The following is a 26,675-nucleotide window of genomic DNA, read 5'->3' on the forward strand; positions in this document are numbered from 1 at the left end:
TTGAATTATGATGTTATCTCTCTTGTATTAGATGTTAATACAAGAGCACTACGATACACTCCTGGCCTTCCAGTCACTATGTTTCTTTGTTCTTCCTTCCATCTATGTAATGTTTGCTGGTGTCCACCTAGTCTGTAGAATCTAGATATGGTTTAAATACTAACACCTTCCCGTTTTCCCCTTTTTTAACCCTTTGTAAGTTGTTTAGACCCATTTTTCAAATCTGTCTTGTGTTTTGGATCCCCTGTCCCCTCCTTTCCCTGTCACTACTCTCCAACCCCTTCTTCTCCTCTCCTCTAGTTCGTGTGCCCAGTCTGAAATATCTCTGGATGGTTTCTCTGAGTGCCCTCCTCCCCCAGTGCCTGTAGTGCTGCGTGGAGCACGGGAGCGCCTGGCAGTGGAGCTGAGGGACCGCAAAGCACCTCTGGCTGTCATGGAGAGTCTCTCAGACGCCGAATCCCTCTATAGTCTGGATTCCCGACGCTCCTCAGCTGCGCTAAGAGGTTCACCAATGCTGAGTTGTCTCCCTTTCCCTTTGGATGCCCCGATCCCCGAGGAGAACCCGTCTCTCAGCTCTCGCACTGAACTACTGGCTGCTGACTGCCTCTGCCAGGAAACGCCAGAGCACCTGGGTGAGGTTGGGCCCTTCTTTACCCCACTGGAATCCAGATCCACCCCGGATTACCCCATGCGGCTGTCTCCAGCCACACCTCGCTACAGTGGACACCATTCCCCAGCTCTGCTAAACCAGAGCGCCTTGGCTCAGCCGTTTAAGCCAGAGCCTAACGTCAACCGAAAAATGCTTCCTGATGGGGATCACCAACAGATGCCCGGTGTCTACAGCCCAGGGAGCACTCCTAACACTCCCCTCAGCCCACAAATTGGTTCAAGACCAATGGATAGAGAAAATGAAGATTGGGAGCTGGAGACAGCAGAGAAACAGTTAAGTGCAGAGACCAGACCAGCAGCTTTTACTTCTCCACCCCAACTATCCAATGGAAACCCCAGCCAGGCAGTGCTGGAGTTCGCCCAGTACTTAGACTCTCTATTCAGACTGGACGGCAGCAGCTCACCGCCTCTGGAGCTGTCTGACGGGGAGTCAGAGTCAGGCCGGGGCTCCTTCGGGCAGGGTGAGTGTCTCGGAGATGGACAGCTGTTGGATGACAAACAACTTCTGGCCAGAGCAACACTGGAGCCTAACCTTGTCCCCAAGCCCCCACGCACTTTTGCTGGATCTGCTGACCCCTCTTCGGGCATCTCTTTGTCACCCTCCTTCCCTCTTTCGTCGTCTGAGGAGCTCAACGACCTTTCCCCCGCCGAGGGCGCCCTGCCAGCCATGAACTCCCTACGAACATCTAGCCCTTGCCACTGTCCTGAAGAGAACACACTGTCATCTATGGTGTAGTGTGCTCCCAAGACTCTAATGTCCTTTGCTCTAAATTGAGAGGTGCAGTCATCCAAAATTTAAAACATATCACAGTACATGCATGCGATGGAATGCAGCCACTCATCAGAGATCCAATGACAGAAATTGACTGACCAACTCACAAACTATTTCCATTCTTCAGGTGCCCCCGGTGAATGCTGTTTATAGCATTTTCACACTATTGCAATGACTAAGATAAAAAAGATACCTCTCTCTGCATGCCAGGGGGCTGTACTGCTTTTAGGTGAATATAATTAACTGTAGCTTCAAAATACCATTCCAAAACAATGTTGTCTCACCCACGTAGAGACGCATCAGCATTACATCAAATCCCTGACTTAACAAAATCAAAGGGAGAATACTTAACTGAGCAGGGATTCAAAAACTAACACTGTAGAAGAGGTTAGCATAGGCACATCATCTGGGTTGATGTACTGTACAACTTCCTGCACCACTCAGCAGCTCTGGAAATCTTATCCAGCTTTTGTTTCATTTTATTTTTTCAAATCAGGAATGTGAAGATGGACATATTCATCACTCAATAGAAGTGAGAAGACATTATGAAATGTTCCTCAGGTCTATAAAGGATTGACTTTGAGAAAGAGAGTAAGTGTGTTACATTGGTGAGAATTCATGTGTCTTAAAAGATTTTAGTGATTGTGACAAAGTTATTACAGACGCCTATGGATGTTTTTGAGTCTTTTGGTTACTCTTTATAGTGCATGAAGTTTTTTTATTTATTTAATTTTAAAGAGACATTGTCAATAATCCACTTAGATTGACATTTGGATACTCTTGCACACATCATATTGCTCAATTAACCCCCTTTGCCAAAAAATGTAATACATTGTATGCCAAATGTATTTATGAGATGTAGTTTTGTATATGTAAATGGATATTGCTTTACTTAAACACAAGCTAAGTTCATTATTTCCTTCCCATTCTGTTGGTTCCCATGTAGACTGTTACACAGCAACACCACAGAAAAGATGCCACCCTGACCTTAAAACACTGCCATGGCTTTCAATGGGAAAACTCCGTACCTTGGGTTTGATATAATAATGCACTTGGTAATAGTTGTCCTAGTCTCATAGCTACTGTACCTTACTCTTTGGAGATCTCTTAGCAATGTGTCCAGGTCAGGGTCTGCATGCTTTATGCATTTCAGAGTAGCATGGATGGTATAGAACAAGTCTTATCATTAAGTCCCAGTAAATAAGCTCTAAACCTGTTCAGGCATGATAATATATATAAACGCAAACCTCATAGAGGCTTTTAAAATGCCCGGGTCACCAGACAGGACCAAACTGTGTATTCTAAAAGTGTCCCCAGGATATCATCTCTCTTGTTCTCAAGGTGCTCTCAGTCATTTTGGACATCAAGGTGTTTGCTTCCCTTTAATGCGGTTCATCTCAAACATCCTTGAGGTTGGACTGAATAAATAAATGGGCTTGAAATTCACGTATGGCAATTCTGAATAATGTACGTGGCATACAATCTTCCATATCACTCTGGATGTAACAGGTGGCTCACAATTTGCATTATTTATTACCGTTAATGTTATCACTTTTATTGCTATATTTGATGGTATTATTATCATTATTGCTCTTGCAACAGATTGGTTTGATGTCAGTGGTTTTTATCTCAGTTTTTTGGGACAGTGTGGGGAACTTTCCCAAATGTAAGAGTTATATATTTCAGCTTTTTTTCTGTCCGAGTGGAAAAGTATTTGACATATGCTCTTTTTACAAATGTTTCATAGTGGTGAGACATGCTACAAAGTGACATCCTGCTCACAGTGACCTTTGGTGCATTGCCACCGTCAAGCCTGGAGTTACTATAGTGGTCTGCACAGTCCCTCTATTTGGATTTAGATTTGCTGTGATTACTCACAGCTGACAGTTCCAGCTAGTTTACAGTCTGACACTACTCAAATCATGCTGCCAGTCCCAGTAGACTCTCAGAAGATACACTAAGGTTGGGCCAGCAATTTCATATGGTCCGTAGCTTTGCTTGCAGCTGTTCATACACAGAAACACTGAAAGAAAGCACTATAATACTTTCCACCATGATGTGTACAGCACCATGTTCTATGTGTAATTATTTATGCAGATGCCTAAAAAAAAAGATGAATACCAATAGAGTCATGTAAAAAACAACTATATAACAATAAGGAGATAATGACTATATTAAAAGATATCAGTTTTGACATATAGAAAAAAATAGTTCATCTGAAAGTTATTTATTCAAACTATTGGCAGATATGCAAATTGGTCTATATTGAAAGAATAATTCAACTATGTCTTGTCCATGTTTACCTGGTTTGCTTCCCCTCCTTTCCTGCCCCACAATGAGAATGTATTAAATCCCTCCCCCTCACTGCCCTGTCTGTAATGGAATAAACTACAAACCATGGAAATAACTGGGAAAGTCTGTCATATCTCATTCAGCATGTACTACTGATATACTGTTGTCAGAGTTTTGATGATGTCAATTTAAAGCCACAAATTCTAGTTTGTCTCAGGTTTTCTCTGTCTGCTTGTTTTCCTTACTGCTACGTATGGTTAAGATACAGTTTAGCTTGAGTATATAAATACGAGTGTATGTGTCTTATTCATGTATGTGTGTAATCAAGGTTCTATTGAGTTTCTTGTAAAAGAAAATGCATGTTGTAGGCACAATTAGGCAAATAATTACTCGTTTTAAACTACTCACTTTTGATGTAAAGTACAATTGATACACAAAGGACCGTACTTTTACCAAATGAACCCATCCTGAAAAAAGTTTGTTTTAAATTTGATGTAAAGAATGTGTCATCAGCTTTACGACTGCTGAGTACAGATTTTTTGAGTAAAGATGGCATGAGTTGTTTGGACCTATATTTAAGCCCAAGTGTAGGTGCAGTGTATTATGAGTGTGCTGTAGGTCTGATCTGCTGAGCCTCATGGAGGTGTCATGAGTCAAATGACACACTGAATAACACCAATGATGCTTATGACCTGTCTTGCAAAGTAGAATTACTAAACCTTTAGTGCTAGTAAAATGTACAGCATAAGCAAATATATACCAATAACAGTCTGGCCAGTCACTGGCCATTTTATTGTAGTGTTTATTTGTATTTAATAATTTATAGATCAGTGATGTTTTTAACTACTCTGTGACCAACGCTTGGCTGTTTGTGAAATCAAGATAAATTCAATTTGCAATTGAAGCATGTAGAGTAGTTACAATAAGCACAATTTAAATGCAACACCTACGTAAAACAACAAACAAAACCAGACAGAAAAAATGGATAGGCTGTACACTCTACGACACTGTATAAAACACAAATGCAAAAGATAGCTGTAAACGTTATAATATTGAAAAAAATCTGTCAAATCTCTGTTTTTAATTAAACAATATACCTACTTAAATTATAATGATGTTATGACTGACTTGCAGCATAGAATATTGGGTATAAAATACACTAATGTATACTGCTGTACAAGGTTTTACTGCAGGTAAGTTATTTTGCACTTGAAAAAAAATGTAAAGACTTGCCTTGAGCAGGGGTAAATATTTTAGAGCAATTACTTTTTTGAAAACTATTTCTTTGTTGGTCTGAATAGATACAAGAGTTATTTTATACAGCCTAAGTTTTACTACATTCCTAATATGCTCTAAAGTGTGAATGGTAGGCCTATGTTGTGTAGCAGTTGTAAAGTTCAGTTCTGACAGGCTCAAAGATCGACTCTGGTATCCAAATGCCATTGAATAATTGTTACATACCTCATTTGCTTAAAATTGGCAATAATTGTACTATTGGTAAAATGTGTCACTATACCTCCACTCCCACCAGAGAGAAGCAAAGTAGCTACCGCCTGAGTCACTGAAGTAGATGGTAGAAGCGAAGAAGAACGACTTCCGAAAATCACTGTCTAACCCTGACATTCTTACCCTAACCATAACCAATCCTATTCCTCTTGCCTAAACCTAACCAACCCAACCAGAGCAAGTAACGAGTACTAGCCAATCAGAGGGAGCGTAGGGCGGGTCATGCCTTCCTTCCATTCTAGGACAACAATTTTCCTTCCTGTAGCCCTATCGTTAGCTTGATGCTAGGTTAGCATTAACACTGTTTTACAAGTGTAGCCTGTTTTCTAACAGTTGTCATGAATTAACACCGAACCGTCGAACCCTGTTCCGTTTAACGTCTCGGTATGTAAACATAAACCTATAACGTTTGAATTATCATTTTTTCGATCGTTTTATACCGTTTAATAATGTCAGCTGAAGTTGATGAGCCGACTTAGCATGAATGTTTACAAAGCTGCTTTAGCTTGCTAGCTAACTACTACGTTTGCAGCGGTTTGTTTTGTTTTACTAGGGTACATTGAATGTACGTTAATTCATTGTAGCTGTCATTAATCAGAAGCGTGTCTTTACAGTGGCCGGTCGGAGAGGTGTCAGCCATGTATGCCTCTGGGAAATACAGCTCGCGGGGCCCTGCTCTCATCCCGCGGATGAAAACCAAGCACCGCATATACTACATAACCCTCTTTTCTGTGGTGCTGCTTGGACTCATTGCCACCGGGATGTTTCAGTTCTGGCCCCACTCCATTGAGTCCGCAGCTGACTGGACCCTTGATAAACGCAGTGTTCATGACGCACCTCTGGTCCGCCTGCCTGTCTCCAGTCCCATTCCTGAGAGGGGGGACCTCAGCTGTCGCATGCACACCTGTTTTGACGTGTACAGATGTGGCTACAATCCTAAAAACAGAATCAAGGTAACTGCCTCTCAAAACAACCCTCGCACCACTGAGTTTACACAAACTGAGTGTATCCTTTCAATATTTTGCTGTGTTCCTTGTTGAAATTATGACCCATTGTGGAAATGGTTGCGTTTGTAGGTGTACATCTACCCTCTGCAGAAGTTTGTGGATGAATTGGGGGTTCCTATCAGCAGCACTGGACTGTCCCGAGAATACAATGACCTGCTCAGTGCCATATCTGACAGTGACTTTTACACTGACGATGTCACCAGGGCTTGTCTTTTTATTCCATCTATTGATGTGCTGAACCAGAACTCCTTGCGTATCAGAGAGACTGCCCAGGCTCTGACAATGCTACCCAGGTAAATGTTTACACTAGAGTCATGGAAAACAAATCATTGTCCCAATCCGTTCTAACCATGTATTAGAGTTTGTCACTTTCAATTGCTTTTAGAATAATTCCTCTTTATGAAACCATTTCTCAAATTGCTCTCTCATATGTTGTTATCAAAGCTCAAGTGTAACAAAGAGCCGAAATTATGTCTCCAAATTTTGCTTATCTGGCCAACATAAAAAAGAGAAGTTTTTTAATAAACAATAAGTGGTATGAAATGGAAAAAAGCAAGTCATTTTTCATGTGATAAAAGTGACTGGTATTTTTATTTAATAATTACTTAGAACGTTAATTGATCAGCTCAGAAAACTACTATTATTCAATTTTCTGTTTAAATAATCTGTTGATTCATTTTATCGTTCCAGCACTAATCTTGTGTATGTTTTGGTAGATGGGACAAAGGGATGAATCACCTACTTTTCAACATGTTACCTGGAGGTCCTCCAGACTACAATACTGCCTTGGATGTGCCCAGAGACAGGTAGCTACCATATATTAAAAAAGCCATCTTAATATTTAAGAATGGGTTCATTAAATTTGAATGGAAATATGTAGAACAAATACACCAAAGGATAGGGTTGGTGCATGAATTTCATTAGCCAAAAAAGTGTAATACGCTGATTTACTAATACATTCAATTCAGACATCTTAATCTTAAAAATGATCTAAAACTACACATTTCAATCACAACACCAGATAGGAGAGAAACATTTAGCAAAGTTTCATGTTTTCAGGATTCCTGTCAGCTTCTCACTTGTAGGTACAAATCAAAAGTATAAATCATTTCTTGTTTATGTATATTATGTTTTACTGGATACATAAGATTTATTTTCATGCTACAATGGATTATTCAACTTTAAGTAGTATTTGCCGTAACGCAGTCATTCACAAAGTGTTAACAATGATCATTTGATGAAGATGAAAGATATTTACAAAAGATTATATATTTTCAAGAGGCCATGAGGAGATATTTTAAAGGTCCAATATGTAATATATTTACTGTAATAAATCCAAAAATGACCCAAATGCATCATCAGATATTAATGAAAAGTGCTAAATTGAAATACTATCTTTTCTGGCAAAATGCTAATGCCAGTATTTTCTCCTTTTGAAATTTCCGTTCCGTGACAGATTTTCTGTTTGTGTTTTGGCCTGTGTGTTGTTATCAACTGCCCAGTCTGACAGCCTGTTCGGGTTGCCAGATATACCTGTAAACACATAAACCCAGCGCGCTACAGCTGTAACGTAATAATTAATACAACCATTAAAGCAGCGGACAAACGAACAGGATCAACGGAGATGGATTCTACCTGACCAAAAAAAAACGCCATGTTTTTAACAGTTACGTGACCAGAGATGTAAAATCCCCGGGTAAATATTGGAAATGTATTTGAAAGATGGATACAGCTTAGAACCCAAAAGGACGCTGAGTTGTCTAATTTCCTTCTGAGCAGGTAGCTAAGCATTAGCTTCAGGCTAATTTATCACGGCTACATGGGACGGGCATTTTATGTCATTTCAACATTCGTGTTCTCACATTTGAATTATATAGCTAGAGTACCCGAGTTGGTTACTTGCAAGAACAATTGAGACACAGCCAGTAAAGTGATCCCGACTGGTCCTGGCTAACGCCGCCATGCTAACCCTGCTAACTGCTAACGTTACCGGAGGACCAGGCAAGCAGCCCATGGCTGTTTACAACATGTAGCATGTTAGGGGGGTGTAGCCGATAACGGTGAGTTATTTTAACCCAAGAGAGGGATGCTGTAAATCGGGAAGAGAGGACCGTGAGTTTGCAATGTGTTTAGCGATTGTTGCCGTAATTCTAAGCCAATGAAGTGTGTTCAGTCGGGTGGAGAGCACGGCAAGGTAAGGTTGTGTTATTTTCACCGGTTCCTACCGTAATTCTAAGCCTTCCTTGGCTTAGAATTAACCTGTGTGTCTGTCCGTCGGGTGGAGAGGACGGCGAGGTTGTTGTGTTTTTAGCGGTTCCTATAGTAATTCTAAGCCGAAAAAGTGTGTCTGTCAGTTGGGTACGGAGCTCCACGTGAGCATGGGCTTTTATGACAATATAGCCAGCATCTAACGTTAGCTACTCCGCTGTGCTGTGGAGTAATGTCTGGCTATGTTAGACAAGCGTCAAGCAAGAATTGTTGTGGATGCTCCGGTCTCAGCCTGGCAACCTCCGTGAACTTCGAGTCTGGGGAGGAGGGGGCAGTATTTTGAATTTGTACTGCAGTAACTATTTTAAACACTAGCTGTCAGTATTACATATTGAACCTTTAAGTCTTGTTGTATCTACCAGCGAAGAGCCTTTATGTCTCAAGATGTCCTGTAGGCAGGCTAGAGTGATGGTTGAGGATGAAAGAGGTTGGTTTTATGAACACGCAGCCTTGAGACAATGAACACTATCTTTAGCTGTAAGGAATTTCCTCGGCTCATCCAGCTGGAGTCCATTTGGCATGGAGCCTCATCAGAACCGTGTGTGTGTGTGTGACTGACGGTGTGTTTCCACTTTATATTCACCTTGCCTGAGAATAGAACAGAATCCAAAGTACATTTCATCACCTAGTGGACTACATGGGATCTATTAACCAGGGTTGAAATTCCCAGTGTGCTGAAGCATTTTTACAATCCAGGTCCACTGTTTCAGAGCGCTGCTGGCTGGAGGTGGTTTCTCTACATGGACCTACAGACAAGGTTATGATGTCAGCATCCCAGTTTACAGCCCCCTCTCTGCGGATGTTGAGCTGCCTGAGAGACAGCCAGGGTAAGCACATCTTACAAATGAACTCTGATTATCTTGTTTGAGTAGCCCATCATGACCAAATTACAATCACTTTACTTAAACTATCCATGTTATCCAACTTCTCTACACAGGGTTTCCCGTTTGGCCTTAAAAAGTCTTAAATTCGCTGAAGTATTGTGTTCTAGGTCTTAAATAATTTTAAACCGGTCTTAATTTTCCTACATCCATGTAACGCTACCTCTAATGCTCATTAAAATGCTCCCGCAGCGCTTTAGAACTATAATTTGCTGTATTACGACTACAAACGAGGCCAACAAGCAACTTATATTGCAGCCAATCAGCTTTTGTGTTATTTGTGCAAGTCTCTTTTGGATTGTACCACAGACGAATAAACAGATTTTGTTTATCAGCTATAGGAAAGTGCAAGATAACGTGATACTGGGCTTGAAAAAACGGAATTTAGGGCTTGGTTAAAGCCAGTTGCTAACTATGTATTTGAAGCCTACTGCTTCTTATGCAAAAAAGCAACTCAACACTAAGAGCGGAGGTGCTCTGGGTCCTCCACACAGTGACTAGACACCAGTCCCATAATGCGAATGAGGAAATCAGGGAATTGTTTCCAGACTCTGACATCTGACGTTTTTTTTAAATGTAGTGATAAAGGTCTTAAATTTCATTCATAATGGTGTTAAAAAGGTCTTAAAATGTCTTAAATTTGACTTGGTAAAACCTGCAGAAACCCTGCTACAGAAAGTGCTCCAAGGGAACATAATGGTATGATATTTAAAATGGACTTCTAGTCTAGTCTTGTTTATGAAGTTATTTATAGTCAACGCTGTAAAGTATGACTGGATAACCAGTTGCATATCGCCTGTCTCCATTCACCCAGGCCACGGCGCTACTTTATTCTGTCCTCTCAAACTGCTATCCACCGAGAGTACCGTGCTGAACTGGAGCGCCTGAAGGAAGAAAATGGAGAAGCTCTGCTCCTCCTGGACAAGTGTAGCAACCTCTCTCAGGGTGTTGCCTCTGCACGTAAACGCTGCTACAAGGGGCAGGTGTATGACTACCCACAGATCCTGCAGGTAGGAAGCACAACTGCATTAAAAACCATTTATTTTAAAGATGAATTGTATCAAGTATTAGGTTGCACTATTTTTGTTAAATGCACTACTTTACTGAATTTATCAACAAAAATAACTCGTATTTGAAAAATAATTCTTCACATAACTTAACTTCACATAATAATAATAATAATAATAATAATAATAATAATAATAATAAAAAAATTCACAAGAAATTCCCATCCTCAGTCCTAACATTGATACCACCAACAACCCACCAACAACCAGTGCTTGTTATAGGCAGAAAGAATGCTCGATATATATGTTTGAGCAGTCAGTGTTTGAGCCTTATGTTTTACCACTCAGCAACCATGAGTACTGCAATTTCTGGTAGCCTAGTCCCTGGGCCTTCAATAAGCGCTTCCTTTTGGTCAAAATGCAGTTAAAGTTCCTAAAATGTTCTTTGATTCTAGAAGAAACTTCTAGCGGTAAAACTGGGTGTGGTTTTAGTTTGTTTGAATAATGCAAAACCACATGTCACCTTAACAGTTTGCTCCCGCTGTGTCTCTACAGGAGTCTTCATTCTGTGTGGTTTTGCGAGGGGCCCGTTTGGGTCAGGCTGCCCTCAGTGATGTGCTGCAGGCTGGCTGTGTCCCTGTTATCCTCGCTGACTCCTACATACTGCCTTTCTCTGAAGTACTTGATTGGAAAAGGTCAGCCTAAGTCACAGAAAAGTTGAAAAACAATTTAATGGTTTGGTCATTTTCGGTTCACTAATTTAATGTTTCTGTTTCTGCACAGGGCATCAGTGGTTATTCCAGAGGAGAAGCTATCAGAGATGTATACCATCCTAAAGAGTATTCCTCACAGACAAGTTGAAGAGATGCAAAGACAGGTAACAGCCACAATGTACTGAAGAGAAAACATCTCTCAGAAAAATGTATTTAAAGTGCCTTGTATTTAGTTACAGTTTGAGAAGATTGATTAGATTGACATGGTGGTCAGTAGTGCTGTCATGTGTGAGATGTGCTTGTACCTTTTCCAACCAACCCAGTCTATGAAAGCCGAAACAAATTTGATGTGATTTGCGAAAGACAGAAATTTGGATACCAGCCTTACTTTTTGTAAGTTTGAATTTCCTCCTTTGCTCAGCCTAGATTTTTAAAAGGCTTTCAGAAGACTCAACTGTTGTTGATTTTAGCTTGAGTGAAATGCACAGAAGACAGCTCACTCTCTTATTCCATTTGATATCTGCATTGAGCCACAATAAACAAAAGTGAAAGCAGCTTTTAGAGAAGTGCAGCAGTTCAGCTGCTCCTCATTCCCTTGTATCAACTCTAGTCCATTTACTAATTATAATGGCCAAACAGACATTTTAGGCAGAGGGCTCAGAGACGGGCTTGGGGTTGGATTACACCAGACAAGCTCAAAAACATGACTTGCTCATGAGATGGGGAGGTTGGGTGGGAGTTTTCTGCTGTGTATAGCTCAAAGCTAACTTTGTAGCATAGATCTGATATTGTTAGCCATTGGTCACAGTACTCCTCTGCCTGCTCTGATGGTCTACAGATGGATTGAATTGGTTGCAAGTTGATTCTTTCCTGAGACATTTCTCTACAGAAGTAATTTACTATGAATTTAGTGAAACTAATTGTAAACCACGATATAGGATTTCTTTCTTGTTGGTCACAGGTCACACTCTAAACCTACACTAAAAGCATCAGAGTGTGATGTCCTGTTGGTCACATCAATGATTATTGAAAAACAATTCTTATGTCAGTTTTTCTTTTTACCTACAGTAAACAATTGTTGAAGTTTGTGGGAACATACTGGGGATCAAAATGTTCTCTAAACAGTGTTTAGTTGCCTGCATCCTACCTGTCTGGTAATACTTCATATTGAAGTTGGTCTCATTCTTAAGAAACCAAAGCACACTGCAGGGTCAGACATGTAATACTCAATGGAAATGTAATCTAAATGGATTTGTCACATTTGTACAGTCCATTTCAACCAGAATATATGGCTTCTTGTAAGGGACCATTAAGTGTCTGTTGTATTCTTACCTGCAGATACTCTCTCTTTGTTAAAAAACATTTTTATGTGTGCCAAGAGCCTGCTTTTTTAATGCAGATATTCTAGAAAGCTAAAACATTGATTTATTCTTTGATGTGGTTGAACTGTGTTTAATTAGTTTTGCCAGCAGAGGGCTCAGCAGTCCTTGCTTTCATAGTGTGTCTGTCTATATCCCCATGTGGTCTGACTTTTGTGCTTACCAATGTAAACCTCCCAACAAAAACAGGAATACACAATGCATACTTACCTCAAATGAAATGCCAAATAATGAACAACTTATATTTTACTTCTTTAGTATAGTTAAGGTTTTGTCAACCTAAATTATAGTTCCCTTTTAAGAATCTAAAGCCAAGACTAAAAGGTTGATTGAGCAAAGCTGATAAACTAAAGCTTTGGGTAGAAAATATGACTGCCCTCAAATTAGTATTCATTGTTATTCATCAATTGCCTTTCTGGCAGGTCATGTGTGTTTTTATTTCACACAAATATTCATAGTTATTTTCTTGAAAATAGCAGGGTGACATCTAGGTAATACGTGCAGTTTCAGTTCACCCTTCAGCATGTCTTATTAGACACCAAGTCAAATTGTGATAGACTACTATTGAGCTCCTGTCAGCAGTCAGCTGAACTCATTTTCAAATTTGAGGTGATGTAATAGCATCCATTTAGGTCACATTTTAAAAGGCCACGTACTAAACAGCTGTGAGATGTTAACATTGCTCAAGTGAGACTACTGAGCCCATGTTTGTGTACTGACTTCCATGAGCCTGGTTTGGGTCATACTCTCAAAATAGGACGCATACACTACAGACCTTTTTATTAGATTATTAAAACAGTCAAATCAATTATTTTATAATAGGATAAATAAGATGGGAGGAGGGAGTTCAACCTACTACTTTCCTGTACTGCCTTGGTGTTGAGATCAGCTTTTTCTTTCAGTCTGTTGATCCTACCTGTCTTCCCAGCTTTTTTTTGTAGCCTCCCAGTCCAGCACTCCACCATGCACAGTACACTGGCTGCAGCTGATTTATAATGTCGGTCTACTCTCCTCTCTTCTCCCTTATATGCCATCTGCTTTTCTTCAGTTCAGTCTTTTTACTTTTTACATGCATCCCCTCAGACAGAACTGAACAGCCAGCCAGGATGATGACAGGTGTCAGTGACTTTTTTGTCAGTCAAAAATGTAATAACAGCCCCTTAATCTTTTTAATCAAGAGTTGCAGATTTGATATCCTTGAACTATCAACGAAGGTCATCCACCAGATTCCTATTCTCTTTTCTTACCTTCACAAATGCAGGAGTTATCAGAATCTTCACTGCTTAAAGTTGAATATGAAATCTAAAGCGTAAACAGTCCCATGGTGTGCCTCTGTGTTGCACTACAGAATATTTATGGCCACACAAACTAGTGTCAGTGGGGTAGTCTGTAATCCAGGAAAACCATGGGGCTAACTAGCCCCAAGACTGTAATTCCACAATAAAACCAGCTGCTAAAGCAGTGGTCTTCAGTCGTGGTCCTCTCATCCCAAAGTCCTGCTGGTTTGTTTTTTAGCCCTTCTAATAAGGACTGATTTATCCCTGGGAAAGACCAGATTATTATTATTAACAAGTTGTATGTGTGTGTAGAAATGTTTTGATCACAGTTAAAAGTAAAGTGCTGATAAATCTTCAGCATAACAGTATTCCCACTGAGCAGTTCACATGTTTGAAACGGACTCTGGTTCACTGCTGGTTTTGATTATGTCAATAACACTAATGATTGCCTGGTTCTGGCCACAGCTCACTGGCTGCCAATTCTGGTCTATAGGTTGAATCATCTGTCAGGCACTTGACAACTTCCTTTGAGGAAAAAAAAAAAAAGTGATGCGGAGTACTGTAACATAAACTGTTTTTGATCATGTCTTTGACCATTTATTTGGAATGATTTTAAACAACAAAGGAGTGGGAGCTGCTGGGGAACTCTCTAAACTAGAAGGAAATGAGAAGATGAGAAGCCAAAATATCTCTATCGCCCACCGGTGGCTGGCTGCAATATAGGTCATAAATCCCACCCCCTCCATTTTAGCGGATGGGACATAGACCAAACGTATAGACCAAAAATGAAAATACACCTCAAATAATTTTTTTCCCAAAGATGGTTAGTCTCTTTTTAGGTAGGTCTGATCACGCTGATGTTTGTTCATGTCGTAATTTTTCTGATAAGTTTGGTTTTTATTAGATATTTGACGCTATAAAAACGGGGTGAAACGTCATGATTGATAGCTGTCATTGACTCTCACTTCGACACTGACTCTGGCTGGCTCCTGAATTACAAGGCGGCACCCGTATTCGGGATATTTTGGAGTGGGAGGAAGTGGAGATGTGTTGCCCGTCTCTTTTTACAGTTGCCATATTTATTGCTACACATCTTTATTCATCAGTAGAACACATGGTAACAAAGTGTAGACTTTAGGCTAGATGCTGCAAATGGAAGATGGAGTAAAGGCTTTCTCTTCCCGTCTTGCAACGCTGTCTCTTCTTCCATTCTCATAAAAATTCCTGCAGGCGCTGGGAGAGGGTGGAGGGTGGAGGTATGGTCCCTTGAGCCAGCACAGTTTGCTTTCTGCCTCCCTCCGGTCAGCAAAGAAACTTTCATCACTGGTTGATTTATGGGCTGTTGGGATTCCCCCGAGATTAGAAAGTTTTTGGATTCTCCTGACCCCCAATATAAAAATAAATGCTGTGTTTGTGTTGTTGTACATCTCTAGTCAGTGCATTTACTCAGACATGGGTGAATTAGGCAATGGTTACATAAGGCATAATGACACTAAGGATTGTCTTTGTTTGTGGCACACATTAGCCAATAATATACACTGGAGGAGAAAGAAATATAGCCTAGTGCTTTGCACACAAATACTCAAATATTCACATCCTACTCCAGAACTGTGGGTCATTGTGGAGCTGGTGGAGTCAGTGTAACACGTAGGCTCCTGGCAGGAAACTTCTATAGGGTCTTCTCGCCTCTTAACTGTCCCTTGAAGTTTCTAACTAGAATAGGAGCCTGCAGGAGGCTAGACACGTTGCACGTCATGGTCCGTAGCACTACTGTCGATTGATCAATTCACTTTAAATGTAATGTTTTATGGTATACAAAGTGAAAAAGTTATTGAACCCTATAGAATTTTCATTGATGTCTCTTTAAAAACAAGCTATCTGAAAGGTGCTCTAAGCCAGTAGTTCCCAACCTTTTTTCCTTGGCGCCCCCCCTACTCATGTCTAAGAAAAGCTGAGCCCCCCCCCCGAAACCGAAGTTGAGGTAACTCTCAAGATAGATCCTTACTTTCTTTGTTGATACAGAGGAGTTATCAGCACTGTTATGTTTCTCCTCCATATTTCATTCATAAAATAGTGATGAAAAACGAGGATACAACAAAATATATTGTTTTCATACAGAATTTTGTATAAATTATATATTCTAGTGTATTATCATAATTTGTTTAACATGTGCAAATAATTTTGTTTTACCTCAAACCAGATAGAGACTTGCGCCCCCACTGTGATCTTTGCCGCCCCCCCTGGGGGTGCCCGGACCCCAGGTTGGGAACCACTGCTCTAAGCGATGTTGGGTGACTGCACTTCTTGTTGACGTTCAAAGTATTTTCAAACAAAACGAGGCTAGCTCGCCCCTCCCTCCTCCCCATCCCGTCCCCTCTCCCTCCCTTCCGTGCTTCCGCGCACTATCCCCCCCAACCCCCACCCCCACATCCTTCTTGTCGGTTATTGGCTGGAACGCTGGAAGACTGTTATGTTTCATGGTGCAGGTTGGCGCAGTTTGTTTTGTTTTGGTGTTTGTGGAACCTGGGCTGTCTACAGAGACTGCATTTTTTTACAGTGTGTTCAGGGGACAGGCAGCTTGTGGATAGTGAGGAGATGTTTGCTGTATGTGACAGCAAAAATGTTTTAGCCTCAAATCATCGACATCGCTTGGAGCACCTTGAATAAACAAATTCAATTTACAAGTATTCATTTTCATCTTTGCAGTCTTGGCTGAAAAACACTGTGTGTGAAGTGAACCGTGAATGAGGGCGGTTGGAGTTTGGTATTCCAACAGCCAATGTGATAACATTAAGATATGGGTTAAGAGTTTAGTTATCATTAAAGTCTGCTTTTCACATCATAGATCTGTTGAAGCAAAACAGGCACAGTCAAAAGAGTTTTTAAAGAGCTTCAGAAGAAGAGTTGCTGAAGGTCAAGAGGTTGGAGACTGCTGCAAAATTGTCTTTAAAGACTTAGACGGGGGGTGGGGGTGGGGGTATGATCTGGATTTTACAGCTATGACTTCACATTGGTGTTATCTTTTGTCATGTATTGGCTATGCTCCACAGCATAAAATGAGAATAAAAATACTTAAACTGTTTTAAAAGCAGTAACAATAAGCCAACCACTTTCTGAAATACTGTCTTATTCAAGTTAAGTCAGATATTGTCCACATAAATTCTTTTGTTACTTTTTGATTGACATTTCTGTTATTGGTGTCTAATTCTAGAAACAAAAACAGGGGTTTCTTACACCTGTATGCAGCATGTTTTGATAATGACAGAAGTGTAATGTTTTTATTACATGTTTTTTTTTTCTTCTTTCAATCAATCAATGCAAATATCCAATTCTGTATTGTCTATATCTGTAATGTGAATATCTAGGAAAGTTGAATAGAAAGAGCGTGCTTGGTTCATATGCAGTTCGTTAATGAGTGGTGCAATATTGATCCTCAAAGCTTGTTTTGTGATTGCTATTTTTTTTTCTCCCATTTTTGTTTTTATGGGTATATTTTAAGAAGTCTGTTACATTTGTCCATAGGCACGCTGGTTCTGGGAGGCCTACTTCAGCTCCATGAAGGCTATTGGCTTGACAACGCTCCAGATCATCAATGACCGCATCTACCCATATGCTGCACGAACTTACGAGCAGTGGAACAATCCACCTGTGGTGGTATGTAACTGTGCAGACTTGATGTTGATGTGTGTTTTGCAAGTATTTGTTACATTTAGTTTTCTGCCTCTATATGACTTTGACACTGGCATACACCCCTCTCTGGTCTGGTATGTTAATTTAAACTAAAAGTCTTTATTTTCTGTGTGCTCTTGTTGCAATTTTGTCACTTTAGTGAATGATTGTGCCATTGTTGTTTTTCAGAAGTATCTGATGTTTAGCTATATCTCTTCCAACATAGAGCTATACTGGTATAATCTGTACAGTCTGTGTGCTCTGCTGTGCTGAGGCTCTCTGTTGTATTCCTAGATTCTTTCTATCTGAATGAAACCCATCCAGAATGGAGCTTTGACCATACAGTCGCTCATAGTGCCTCACGAGCTTCCCCCTCTCCTGTGCCTTGTAAATCGAAGCCTCTGTGGCAGAGTGACAGTAGATGCCTTCAGTTTTCTCAAGCGCCACACATGCTGCGCTTCACAGTTTGGTATACACCCAGCTAGTCCTGAGGCAGCCAGTTTGTGTCAGCACTACTGCTCTAGGAGGATGCCTCCGTTGTGGTGAAAAACAAGTTCCATCATGTCTGAGTCAGTGTGTTTGTAGAGAGTACGCTGGATGTGAAGAATGGTGTGTGTGTGTGTGTGTGTGTGTGTGTGTGTGTGTGTGTGTGTGTGTTTAGCATCCCTGTGGTTGTGGGAGGTTGTGGCTGCAGACAGCTTGGCTAGGCGACCATCTCTCAGGAGTTGTTAATCAGCCCGGTCTGATCTCCTCCATCCTCAGCCTGTGGGGTAGAGGCATGTGCATGTGAGCATTAGTGTGGATGCATAATAGTGTCTTTGCATCTGTCAAATGTCTACAAGTATCCAAATAAGTAGATTCCCTGAAATGCTAAGATTAGGGAGGTGGCGGTCACAATCAGGATGCGTTGGTGTCAACAAGCAGCTCGAGAGAGGGGTGTTTTCTGATTTTTGTCATTTCAGTGTTGCTCAAATCTGTACAGTCATTCAGGACTAATAGGCTTACAGTCAAGCTGACCATGGTTGACTGTTTTCCTCTGAGCAGGTAGCTTGTTAATTAGCAGTTACACTTGACATTGCCCACTTATTGGTATCACCCAGGTCTCAAGGTTTGTTCAGACCGAGAGGAGGTTAATTGTGTCAGGGTACGGACCTTTGGCCATTCCTGCCTAAGATGGGAGATTAAGTGTTTTCTTGATAGATTCAGTGAATGGATGGTGAGAAGAACTTCTACAGAGCACTAAATAATTCAGGCAGACATACCCCCCTCTCCTCCTGTAGTCTTTAGGCTGGTAATTGAAAGCACATTTCCCTGGATTGCTGGTGGCTTTGGAGGGGGGTTTTAGAATAAGGGACAAGCTGCTTTTTGTTTTGGTGTAGGTAGTGGGCAAACTTGTAAGGTTTCTACATTACAAGAATTGAGGCATCTCAGAGTTTACGTTTAAAATATTGTACGAGGATTGGCACCTGGGCATATGAAAGTCTTATTCGATCACTATCTTGTTTAGAAGGTACATTACAGTCTGTAAGTGTTTGGGCATTTTTGTTTTGACTCTGTTCTCCTGCACATTCGATTTGAAAGAAATGCTAGGAGATTGAAGTGTTAACTTTCAACTTCATTTTGATGTTTCCATTCACATCTGATTAACCATGTACTTTAAAAGATATTAGACACAATCCCCCAAAGGTAAAAAAAGGCCCATGATTCCTACTTTATGGATGTGAATACTTGTAAATATGTAAATACCTTTGAAACTTAAAGTCAGCACATTAACCTCAGAGTCTTTTGAAATCCAGTTGGCTGAAGTAGAGCCAAAATGGTGTTGCAACGTTTGCATCGTTATTCAATTCAAAAATGTCAATTAATCTACTGTGTCCTTTGTATCTGTTTACATTAGTAATACTGTATAATAATGTGCTGTTTAAGTTGGCTGTAAAAATGTGTAATATGTGTTTCATGGGACTGTTACGGCCACAGATAAACAAATAGGACAGACCGATAAAGACATTTTGAATGCTTGGTAATTCTTCATTGTATGGTGCTCTTAATCTACGTACCCCTAAATTAATGAAGAACCACTCAAGTAGTTCAAATAGCCAAATAAAATTCTTATTTTTTAGTGTGTATATAAAGTATAAAAAAAACACCTCACTCCTTCAGATCTATTGGTGACATAATGAGCTGCGGCTTTCTTTTCATCTAAATTATTCTGTTTGACAAATTACTTAAGTAAGTGGTCTCTTACCTCTTTTATTCTGTTTAAATGCATCTGTGCTGCATATATGTGTTAGTTTAATTATGTCCCCCTCTGCTTGTTTGACAATGTGAGAATGACCACAAGGAAGTTTCCACTTGCCAGTAAAGTTTTTTATTAGTGGAGGAGTGACTGTTGTTGTGTAAAAGTCAGTGGCTGTAGCTCCATTGACAGAATTGTGTTGATGCTGTGGAAGGAGCCACATAATCACTGTGTGGCCTGCTTGGCCCTGAAGAGAAACAGGGTTTCTATGTACTTCAAGAAGCCCACAGATTTACTGTGTTAGATATGGTCTCTTTGCCCTTCTCAGATGGATTGTCACTGTAACCAGTGGAAAACTTTTGGAGCCTTTGATGAAGTTTATCAAGAGACCCTGGTGCTCCTATAGTGTATTTGCTAGTGTTAGAGTAGCACATGCGTGTAAATGAATGATTTGCCTTTTTATTTCACTTGAGAGAACAACCTTTTGTAAACAAAAAAGTTAGTTTGCCCACAGACTAACACTAGTCGTCTCTGGTTTGGTGTCTGTTATCCAAAGGACTGTAATTTGTATTTATTTTTTTAAGATGATTTTTTTGGGGCTTTTAATTGATAGTATAGCTTGAAGACAGGAAAAGGGAGAGAGAGAGGGGACAACATGCAGCAAAGGGCCGTGGGTTGGATTCAAACCTGGTTTGGCCACTGCCAATGACTAAGCCTACATGGGGCGCACACTGTACTGGGTGAGCTAGAGGTCGCCTGTCTGTATGACTGTAATTTTTAAAGTTTTGTATTTAGTACACTTAGTAGACACATACACACACTCTTCTGTGGCTTCCTTCTAACAGTATCACTTGATCTAAGCTTGAGTCAATAGGACTCCCTGGGTTTACAAGCCGATTTTAAAGGGGAACAATGAAAGAAAAGCCAAGTTCCACATTGACGATAGACGGTCACTACTTGCTGTTGCCCATTTCCCCCCTTCCTCCTCTCCGTTCCACCCTATTTCTCCTACATCCCAGAATAGATTCACCTGTCTGGTTTACAAACTCCTTCCTAGTCTTTCTTGTCATTCTGTACTGTAGGGTTTACTTAGCACTCTGACTGGAAGCTTTTGGCCTGTGCTCTGCCTCTGTTGGCCCCTGAGACACATTATTGGATGATGATTGATGATGCTCCATAATAAAACCACAATCTGGAAATTACTGCAGGTGATCTCACTGTGTGAAGCAGTGAAGCACTATTATAGTGTATTAAATCATGGAAAACATGGCAGACGTGGTTAACGCAGAAGACACAAGTCTTGCTCTACAGTAGCTTTGGGAGGATGAAAAAAGATGTGGTCTAAACAGCCTGTATTTTTCTTTGTTTCCTATCTGGTGTAGAAGTGGTCCAGTGTGAACAGCCCTCTGTTCTTGCCACTTATCCCGCCAAGGGCACCTGGTTTCACTGCAGTGGTGCTGACCTACGATCGGGTTGAGAGTCTTTTCCGCGTCATCACAGAAATCTCCAAGGTGCCTAGCTTGGCTAAGCTGCTGGTGGTGTGGAATAACCAGAACAAGAGTCCTCCTGAGGGTGAGTGTAACTGATTCTCACCCAAATTTAGAAAGCTCTTGAAGCTTTCCAAAAGATATAGTTGTATATACACTCAGTTTAGGTTTCTGTCTTTCATCACTATTCATCATCGGTTGTAGTCCATCATAGATGTGTCATAATAAGCTCTTATAGTTGCTATTTATTGCAACTTATGCTCTAATTATTTGCCTTAATATGGCAATTAAGTATACAAAAGTTAATCGCACCTTACCCCACTTACTGTTTAACTCGGATCAAGGCCGTTCTGGACCAGGAATTAAATCTGTCCTGCTGCTGTAAGAGTTGGCTAATGTAATGAAGTAATGAGACGACTTTGAAGTGCTCCCTTGTGGCCATGAGTTGCTTTTTCATTAGAGGCATCAGCGGCGCCTGGCTGGAGCTTTGTGACCCATTAGAATTAACAAGGGGCCATTGACGGGTCAGACTCATGGGGCTCAGTCTAATATGAAGGCAAATTTGATTCGATTTTGATCTGATGTGTTTACAGGCGCATGTTTTTTGCTTCCTTCTGTGTTTTTTAAAGAATATGCTGATAAAGTAAATCAATGTTTGTTTTACAGAATCTAGCATTATTATTTTTCTGTTTGACTCATGTTTTATAACAGACTTAAATGACATTATGTTTATCAAATAGTCTTGACCTGCTTGCAGTGTTTGTATCTGATATGTTCTTTTTTTAATTAATTGACTGCCACACAGCTACAACAAATGCAGAAAGCAGGCATGTTCAGAATATGACCTTTAGTTTGAATACAGTTTAGGAAGTCACAGAGGGATTGACAGTATCTGCATTTTGACCGATTCCAAGGTAGGGCTAAAGTTTTAAAATTCAAATAATAGCCTATAATTTCCTCACTCCTACTGTCACTTTCCAACTTAAGAAATCAAAGAAAGGATGACAGCAACATGGACAGAGTGAAAGACGAAACTCTGGGTGTTTAACATAGCAGTTTTCCTGACAATAGCTTTTTGACAGGAGACCTCAGACGTGGTTAGGAGGACCTGGAGCTCTTCTTATAGGCTGCCAGGCCCATTAATGAGGGGACACATTCTGTGTGATCTGTCTGTGCCATAGTCCGTGCCATGGACACTGCCCAAGATCTTTGAATTGCTTCCCTGAAAAAACACTTTGTTGATCTGCCTCATGAAGAATCTTACTGTGGTCAGATTTGCTCGTGCTTGAGGTTAGCGTAGCGATATGAGTCAGTGAGTGAAGTTAAACTCCCAGAGCACCGATTTCCACTGGCAGCACCGACTTCAAATATCTCTGTCAGTGGTAAATGACATCATAATTACACATCCATCTTCAGACCCTGACAGTGGCCATATTTATAACTTTGTTCAACTTTTAAATATGTATTATAGTCACATACTGTATATATGTATATTTGTAGGGCTGCAGTGAAAAAGGCCTATCACAGTTGCCCAGAAGTGGCATCATCAAATAACTTATTTTGTCCAACCAACAGATAGTCAACGTACTGTCATATGAGACAAATATAACCAGTAGGGATGCTGCTTAGAGTTTTTTTTCTGACCGATGGACAACCCTCGTTAACATTCGATCATTAACCGTTAACTGACAAGCAGGCAATGCACTTCACACGTCCGGGAGACATATACTTTCCATGTTCCGTGGACCGCTGTGGACTTGTACCTGTCGCGCAGCCACGATGTCCCTTCCGTTGTCGTGGACACATGCAACCACTGTCCTCGAACAGCTTGCACGACCACACAAGTCCACAGTGGTTAACCCACCAATCCTCGTTGATATAGTGCTATGTGTCAGTAGTTAACTTGCTAGTGCAAAGTTACCACTAGAAATTGCTTGTATAGCCTATTGTTCTTATTTTTTACAATGCAGAAAAGGTGTTTTAATAACTTTAACATTTTTGTTTTAATAATATTGTTTTTAACTGATAGTATCGGTCAAAATTGTTATTGTCGGTTAACGGTTAAACGGTTAATCATTAACATCCTTAATAACCAGCAAATCTTGGCATTCGAGAAACTTGAACCAGCTAAGTTTGGCCAATTAATTTTCTATCAACCAATTAATTGACTAAATAGTTTCAGCTCTGTATCTTTGTGTATAAAACTAGAAATGTTGTTACTATTATTGTGTTTTTCACTCCTGGCAGAGTCTCTATGGCCAAAGATCGGTGTTCCTCTCAAAGTCGTGCGAACCAAAGAGAACAAGCTGAGTAACCGCTTCTTCCCCTACGACGAGATTGAGACAGAAGCTGTGCTAGCGATTGATGATGACATCATCATGCTGACATCTGATGAACTGCAGTTTGGTTACGAGGTGAAAAAAAGATCCCTGTTTAAAAAATAAAAAACTTGACCGTACTTTACCATATTTCCTCTGACGGCACGTATAGCAGGGAACCATTTCAAGTTGATCCCAGAGTTTAAAGTCATTCAGGGAGATTACAGTCTCATTCTCAGCTAGTTTGGGATTTGACTGCCTGCTGAATGTGTTTGATGTGTGAAGAATGATGACAGGTCTAAAGCTGATGCTTTCCATGCCCACATACCTGCTGGGCCCCACTCAGCCCGGCACACTCACCTGAATCCATTTAGAAGCCATTTAATAAAATTGTGCTCAGTTTAAGGATAATTACATGGAATTACAGGCAGGATAGAGGAGCTGTCTGTCTGAGCAGATGATCAGACTGGCTGCTGGTGTCAACCCTGAGATATTCAGCCAATCATAAAGCTACTTCTGAAAATATTTCAATTTTTGGCTCAGACAAAAATGTTCAGAGATATTTTGAAACATAAGACTACATTTTTAATTCTTAAACACTCTTTAGAACACCCCTAATAATGTGTGTTTTAGAGTAAGCCATCAGTTCCCCCCCTTAGTCCAATTCACTTGAAAACGTTTGACAATCTGTTTCCTGTCCTGCTGCAGGTATGGAGGGAGTTCCCAGACAGGCTGGTGGGCTACCCAGGCCGGCTGCACCTCTGGGACCATGAAATGGGGAAGTGGAAGTACGAGTCGGAGTGGACCAACGAGGTTTCCATGGTCCTAACTGGAGCCGCTTTCTACCACAAGGTGACCTGGGAAAAGCCTGAAATTAAGTAGTTTTGGTTGCTTGAGCTCTACCTCTGCCTCTTTGACACACATTTCCCTTTGAGCTACTCATGGATGTTAGGAATTTTGCTTAGTAATGATGCACAGTGAACCAATTTTAAAAAGGAAATTGTTCGTTATATGTGGAAATCAAATAAAGAATGAAATTTGCAGAAAGGATTTTAAAATGTCCCGTAGACCTGTGTCTTGTGTATGTGTAGGATATCAGGCAAGAAGATGACAGTGATAGACGAGCAGTGTCATAGGTAGAGTGAGGTTATCTCACTTGTACTTAAAAGCTCACACACTCCCATAAGTTCAAAGCAAATTCTAGTGCAGTAGTTCCTCCTACACTATGGGTCACTATGTCAAAAAAGTGCATTGTACATAATGAGTCTGCAGTATATCTATATGACACCTAGTAATCATTTGTTGTTGTGAATCCGTTTCCAGTACTTCAACTATTTGTACACATACAAGATGCCAGGAGACATCAAGAACTGGGTGGACGCTCACATGAACTGTGAAGATATTGCCATGAACTTCCTGGTGGCTAACATCACGGGCAAAGCCCCCATAAAGGTATGTTCATAGCTCTCACTGGTCTGGGTGCTTTAAGCTGGCAGGGGGAGGCTGAAGCCTGACCGGCGGACCAGCATCTCTGGGTTTGATCAGCTCTCACCCTTTGCCTTTACCGCCTCTCCCCCTCCCCATCACACTCACTGTGCCCAGGTGCAGGGGCCCGAACTAAAGCCCAGCGTTAACCTCCCTTATCTTGGTGTCACTCCACTGGCACTCCCCGTCTGAGTATGTTTTCATAAGCTAACCGGGGCTCACGCACACCCTGCCATCAAATCACAAGCGGCACACTTCCCTACTCCCTACCCGCGCTCCCACCTCCCACCATATCTCCATCAGATTCCTTCAGAAAACACCCACCCTCTGTAACCAACCCATTCTGTCTCCCTCTCTCTGTCTCGCTTTCTTCTACACACATACATTCACAGGTTCAGAGCGTTGGGTGCAGGCATGTGTCAGGGGTGCAGATGTGATGGAGGTTACACAGAGGAAAGCCATACATCATAGATCTCTCCAACTCCACTGATGAAAAAATAAATAGAAAAAGTCACAGACTTATTTAATCAGACTGCAAAGTTTATTAGCATCTGTCTGGGCGGTGCAGGTTTAACAAACAGTTAAAGTGAGCTGACATTGTTGGTGTGACTTTGTTTTGCTTCTGTTTAGGTGACCCCCAGGAAGAAGTTCAAGTGCCCTGAGTGTACTGCCATTGATGGACTGTCCCTGGATCAGACACACATGGTGGAAAGGTACGTCACTTTGTTTTGGAAATCTTAGATTAAATGAGCACAGTAGAATCTTGTTTATTTATTTGATTTTTTTACTGTTTTGTGTGTGTTTGTGTGTGCACAAAATCTCTTGTTCCTCTGTTTTTGTCTGTAACTAAAGCATTTTTGCGTGCATGCGTTACACCTACCACGTTACACATACAGTACTGTAGTTTAAACGTTTGTTGTTGGACTCCGGTGCACAATCACCAGCAGCGTATCTACGTTTTCTCCTTCTCTTCATCAGTGAAATACAGTTAAAAAATATACTCCTTAAAGTCTTTACATCAGATGCAATCATTTATTTAAAGTCAGACATATTTTGTACACAGTCAAATTCTGTGAGCTGTGCCAAAATAAACAAACAAATAAGTTGTGTTTTTGTCCCCAGATCTGAGTGCATCAACAAGTTTGCATCAGTTTTTGGTACAATGCCTCTGAAGGTGGTGGAACACCGTGCAGACCCGGTGCTTTATAAAGACGACTTTCCAGAGAAGCTCAAGAGCTTCCCCAACATCGGCAGCCTCTGACCAGCCTGTAACAGATGTTTGGATCCCGTTACAGCCTCAACACTTAAAACATAAAAGACGTCAATATTCAGACTAAAGTAGTACATGCTTCTGTCACCGCTCAGTTCAAGTGAATTGTACTGGACATTACGTTAATATCTTGAAGACTCTGGTGATGGTGATGAGTGTGTTTTAGAATGATTTGTTTATTTGGCTTAAAGTGAAAGATATTGTCAAATATGAATGATAACACTAATGTTGCATGAACTGCTATTGGAGGGTCACGCTGAGTCTCGTGTTTTGATGGATTGGGGGCTTGTGGTACCTCACTGTTACTGTTTGTGGAGCTGGAAACTGTGAGCTCCAGCTGCTCTGGAAACAGCGTATACAGTGTATATATTTGTATTTTGCAGCAGTGCTGTATAATAGTCATAATTTATGATGCCAACTAGGATTTTTTCTTTATCTC

The 26,675-nt window shown here is 40.8% G+C and overlaps 2 protein-coding genes across 4 annotated transcripts in view; both read left to right on the forward strand.

Annotated features, from left to right (window-relative positions):
- dagla (diacylglycerol lipase, alpha) overlaps nucleotides 1-3,957 on the forward strand; it is a 31,559-nt gene extending 27,602 nt beyond the window's left edge. For all 3 annotated transcript variants that reach the window (XM_028590847.1, XM_028591023.1, XM_028590930.1), the window contains one exon: nucleotides 301-3,957. In XM_028590847.1, coding sequence (XP_028446648.1) covers nucleotides 301-1,405 — 1,105 coding nt within the window. In that variant the 3' untranslated portion in view covers nucleotides 1,406-3,957. The remainder of the gene's footprint in view (nucleotides 1-300) is intronic.
- A 1,457-nt stretch (nucleotides 3,958-5,414) lies between these two features.
- Nucleotides 5,415-26,654, forward strand: ext2 (exostosin glycosyltransferase 2). Its single transcript, XM_028574261.1, has 15 exons — nucleotides 5,415-5,623; nucleotides 5,854-6,192; nucleotides 6,316-6,539; nucleotides 6,963-7,052; nucleotides 9,225-9,341; nucleotides 10,210-10,405; nucleotides 10,958-11,097; nucleotides 11,186-11,279; nucleotides 17,294-17,425; nucleotides 21,059-21,248; nucleotides 23,411-23,577; nucleotides 24,190-24,333; nucleotides 24,805-24,933; nucleotides 25,597-25,679; nucleotides 26,089-26,654. Exons 2-15 carry the CDS (start codon nucleotides 5,878-5,880, stop codon nucleotides 26,225-26,227), a joined length of 2,160 nt encoding a protein of 719 aa, XP_028430062.1. The 5' UTR covers nucleotides 5,415-5,623; nucleotides 5,854-5,877; the 3' UTR covers nucleotides 26,228-26,654.
- Nucleotides 26,655-26,675: the final 21 nt, after the last annotated feature.

Source organism: Perca flavescens, chromosome 1 (assembly GCF_004354835.1).
Source record: "Perca flavescens isolate YP-PL-M2 chromosome 1, PFLA_1.0, whole genome shotgun sequence".
NCBI lineage: Eukaryota > Metazoa > Chordata > Actinopteri > Perciformes > Percidae > Perca > Perca flavescens.

Bases quoted from the DNA above. Each gene is read 5' to 3' on its own strand.
- ext2 (XM_028574261.1), top strand. From the start codon at position 5,878: ATGTATGCCTCTGGGAAATACAGCTCGCGGGGCCCTGCTCTCATCCCG. The intron at 7,053-9,224 runs GTAGCTACCATA...CCACTGTTTCAG, and splicing joins TTGGATGTGCCCAGAGACAG to AGCGCTGCTGGCTGGAGGTG. The intron at 21,249-23,410 runs GTGAGTGTAACT...CACTCCTGGCAG, and splicing joins GAACAAGAGTCCTCCTGAGG to AGTCTCTATGGCCAAAGATC.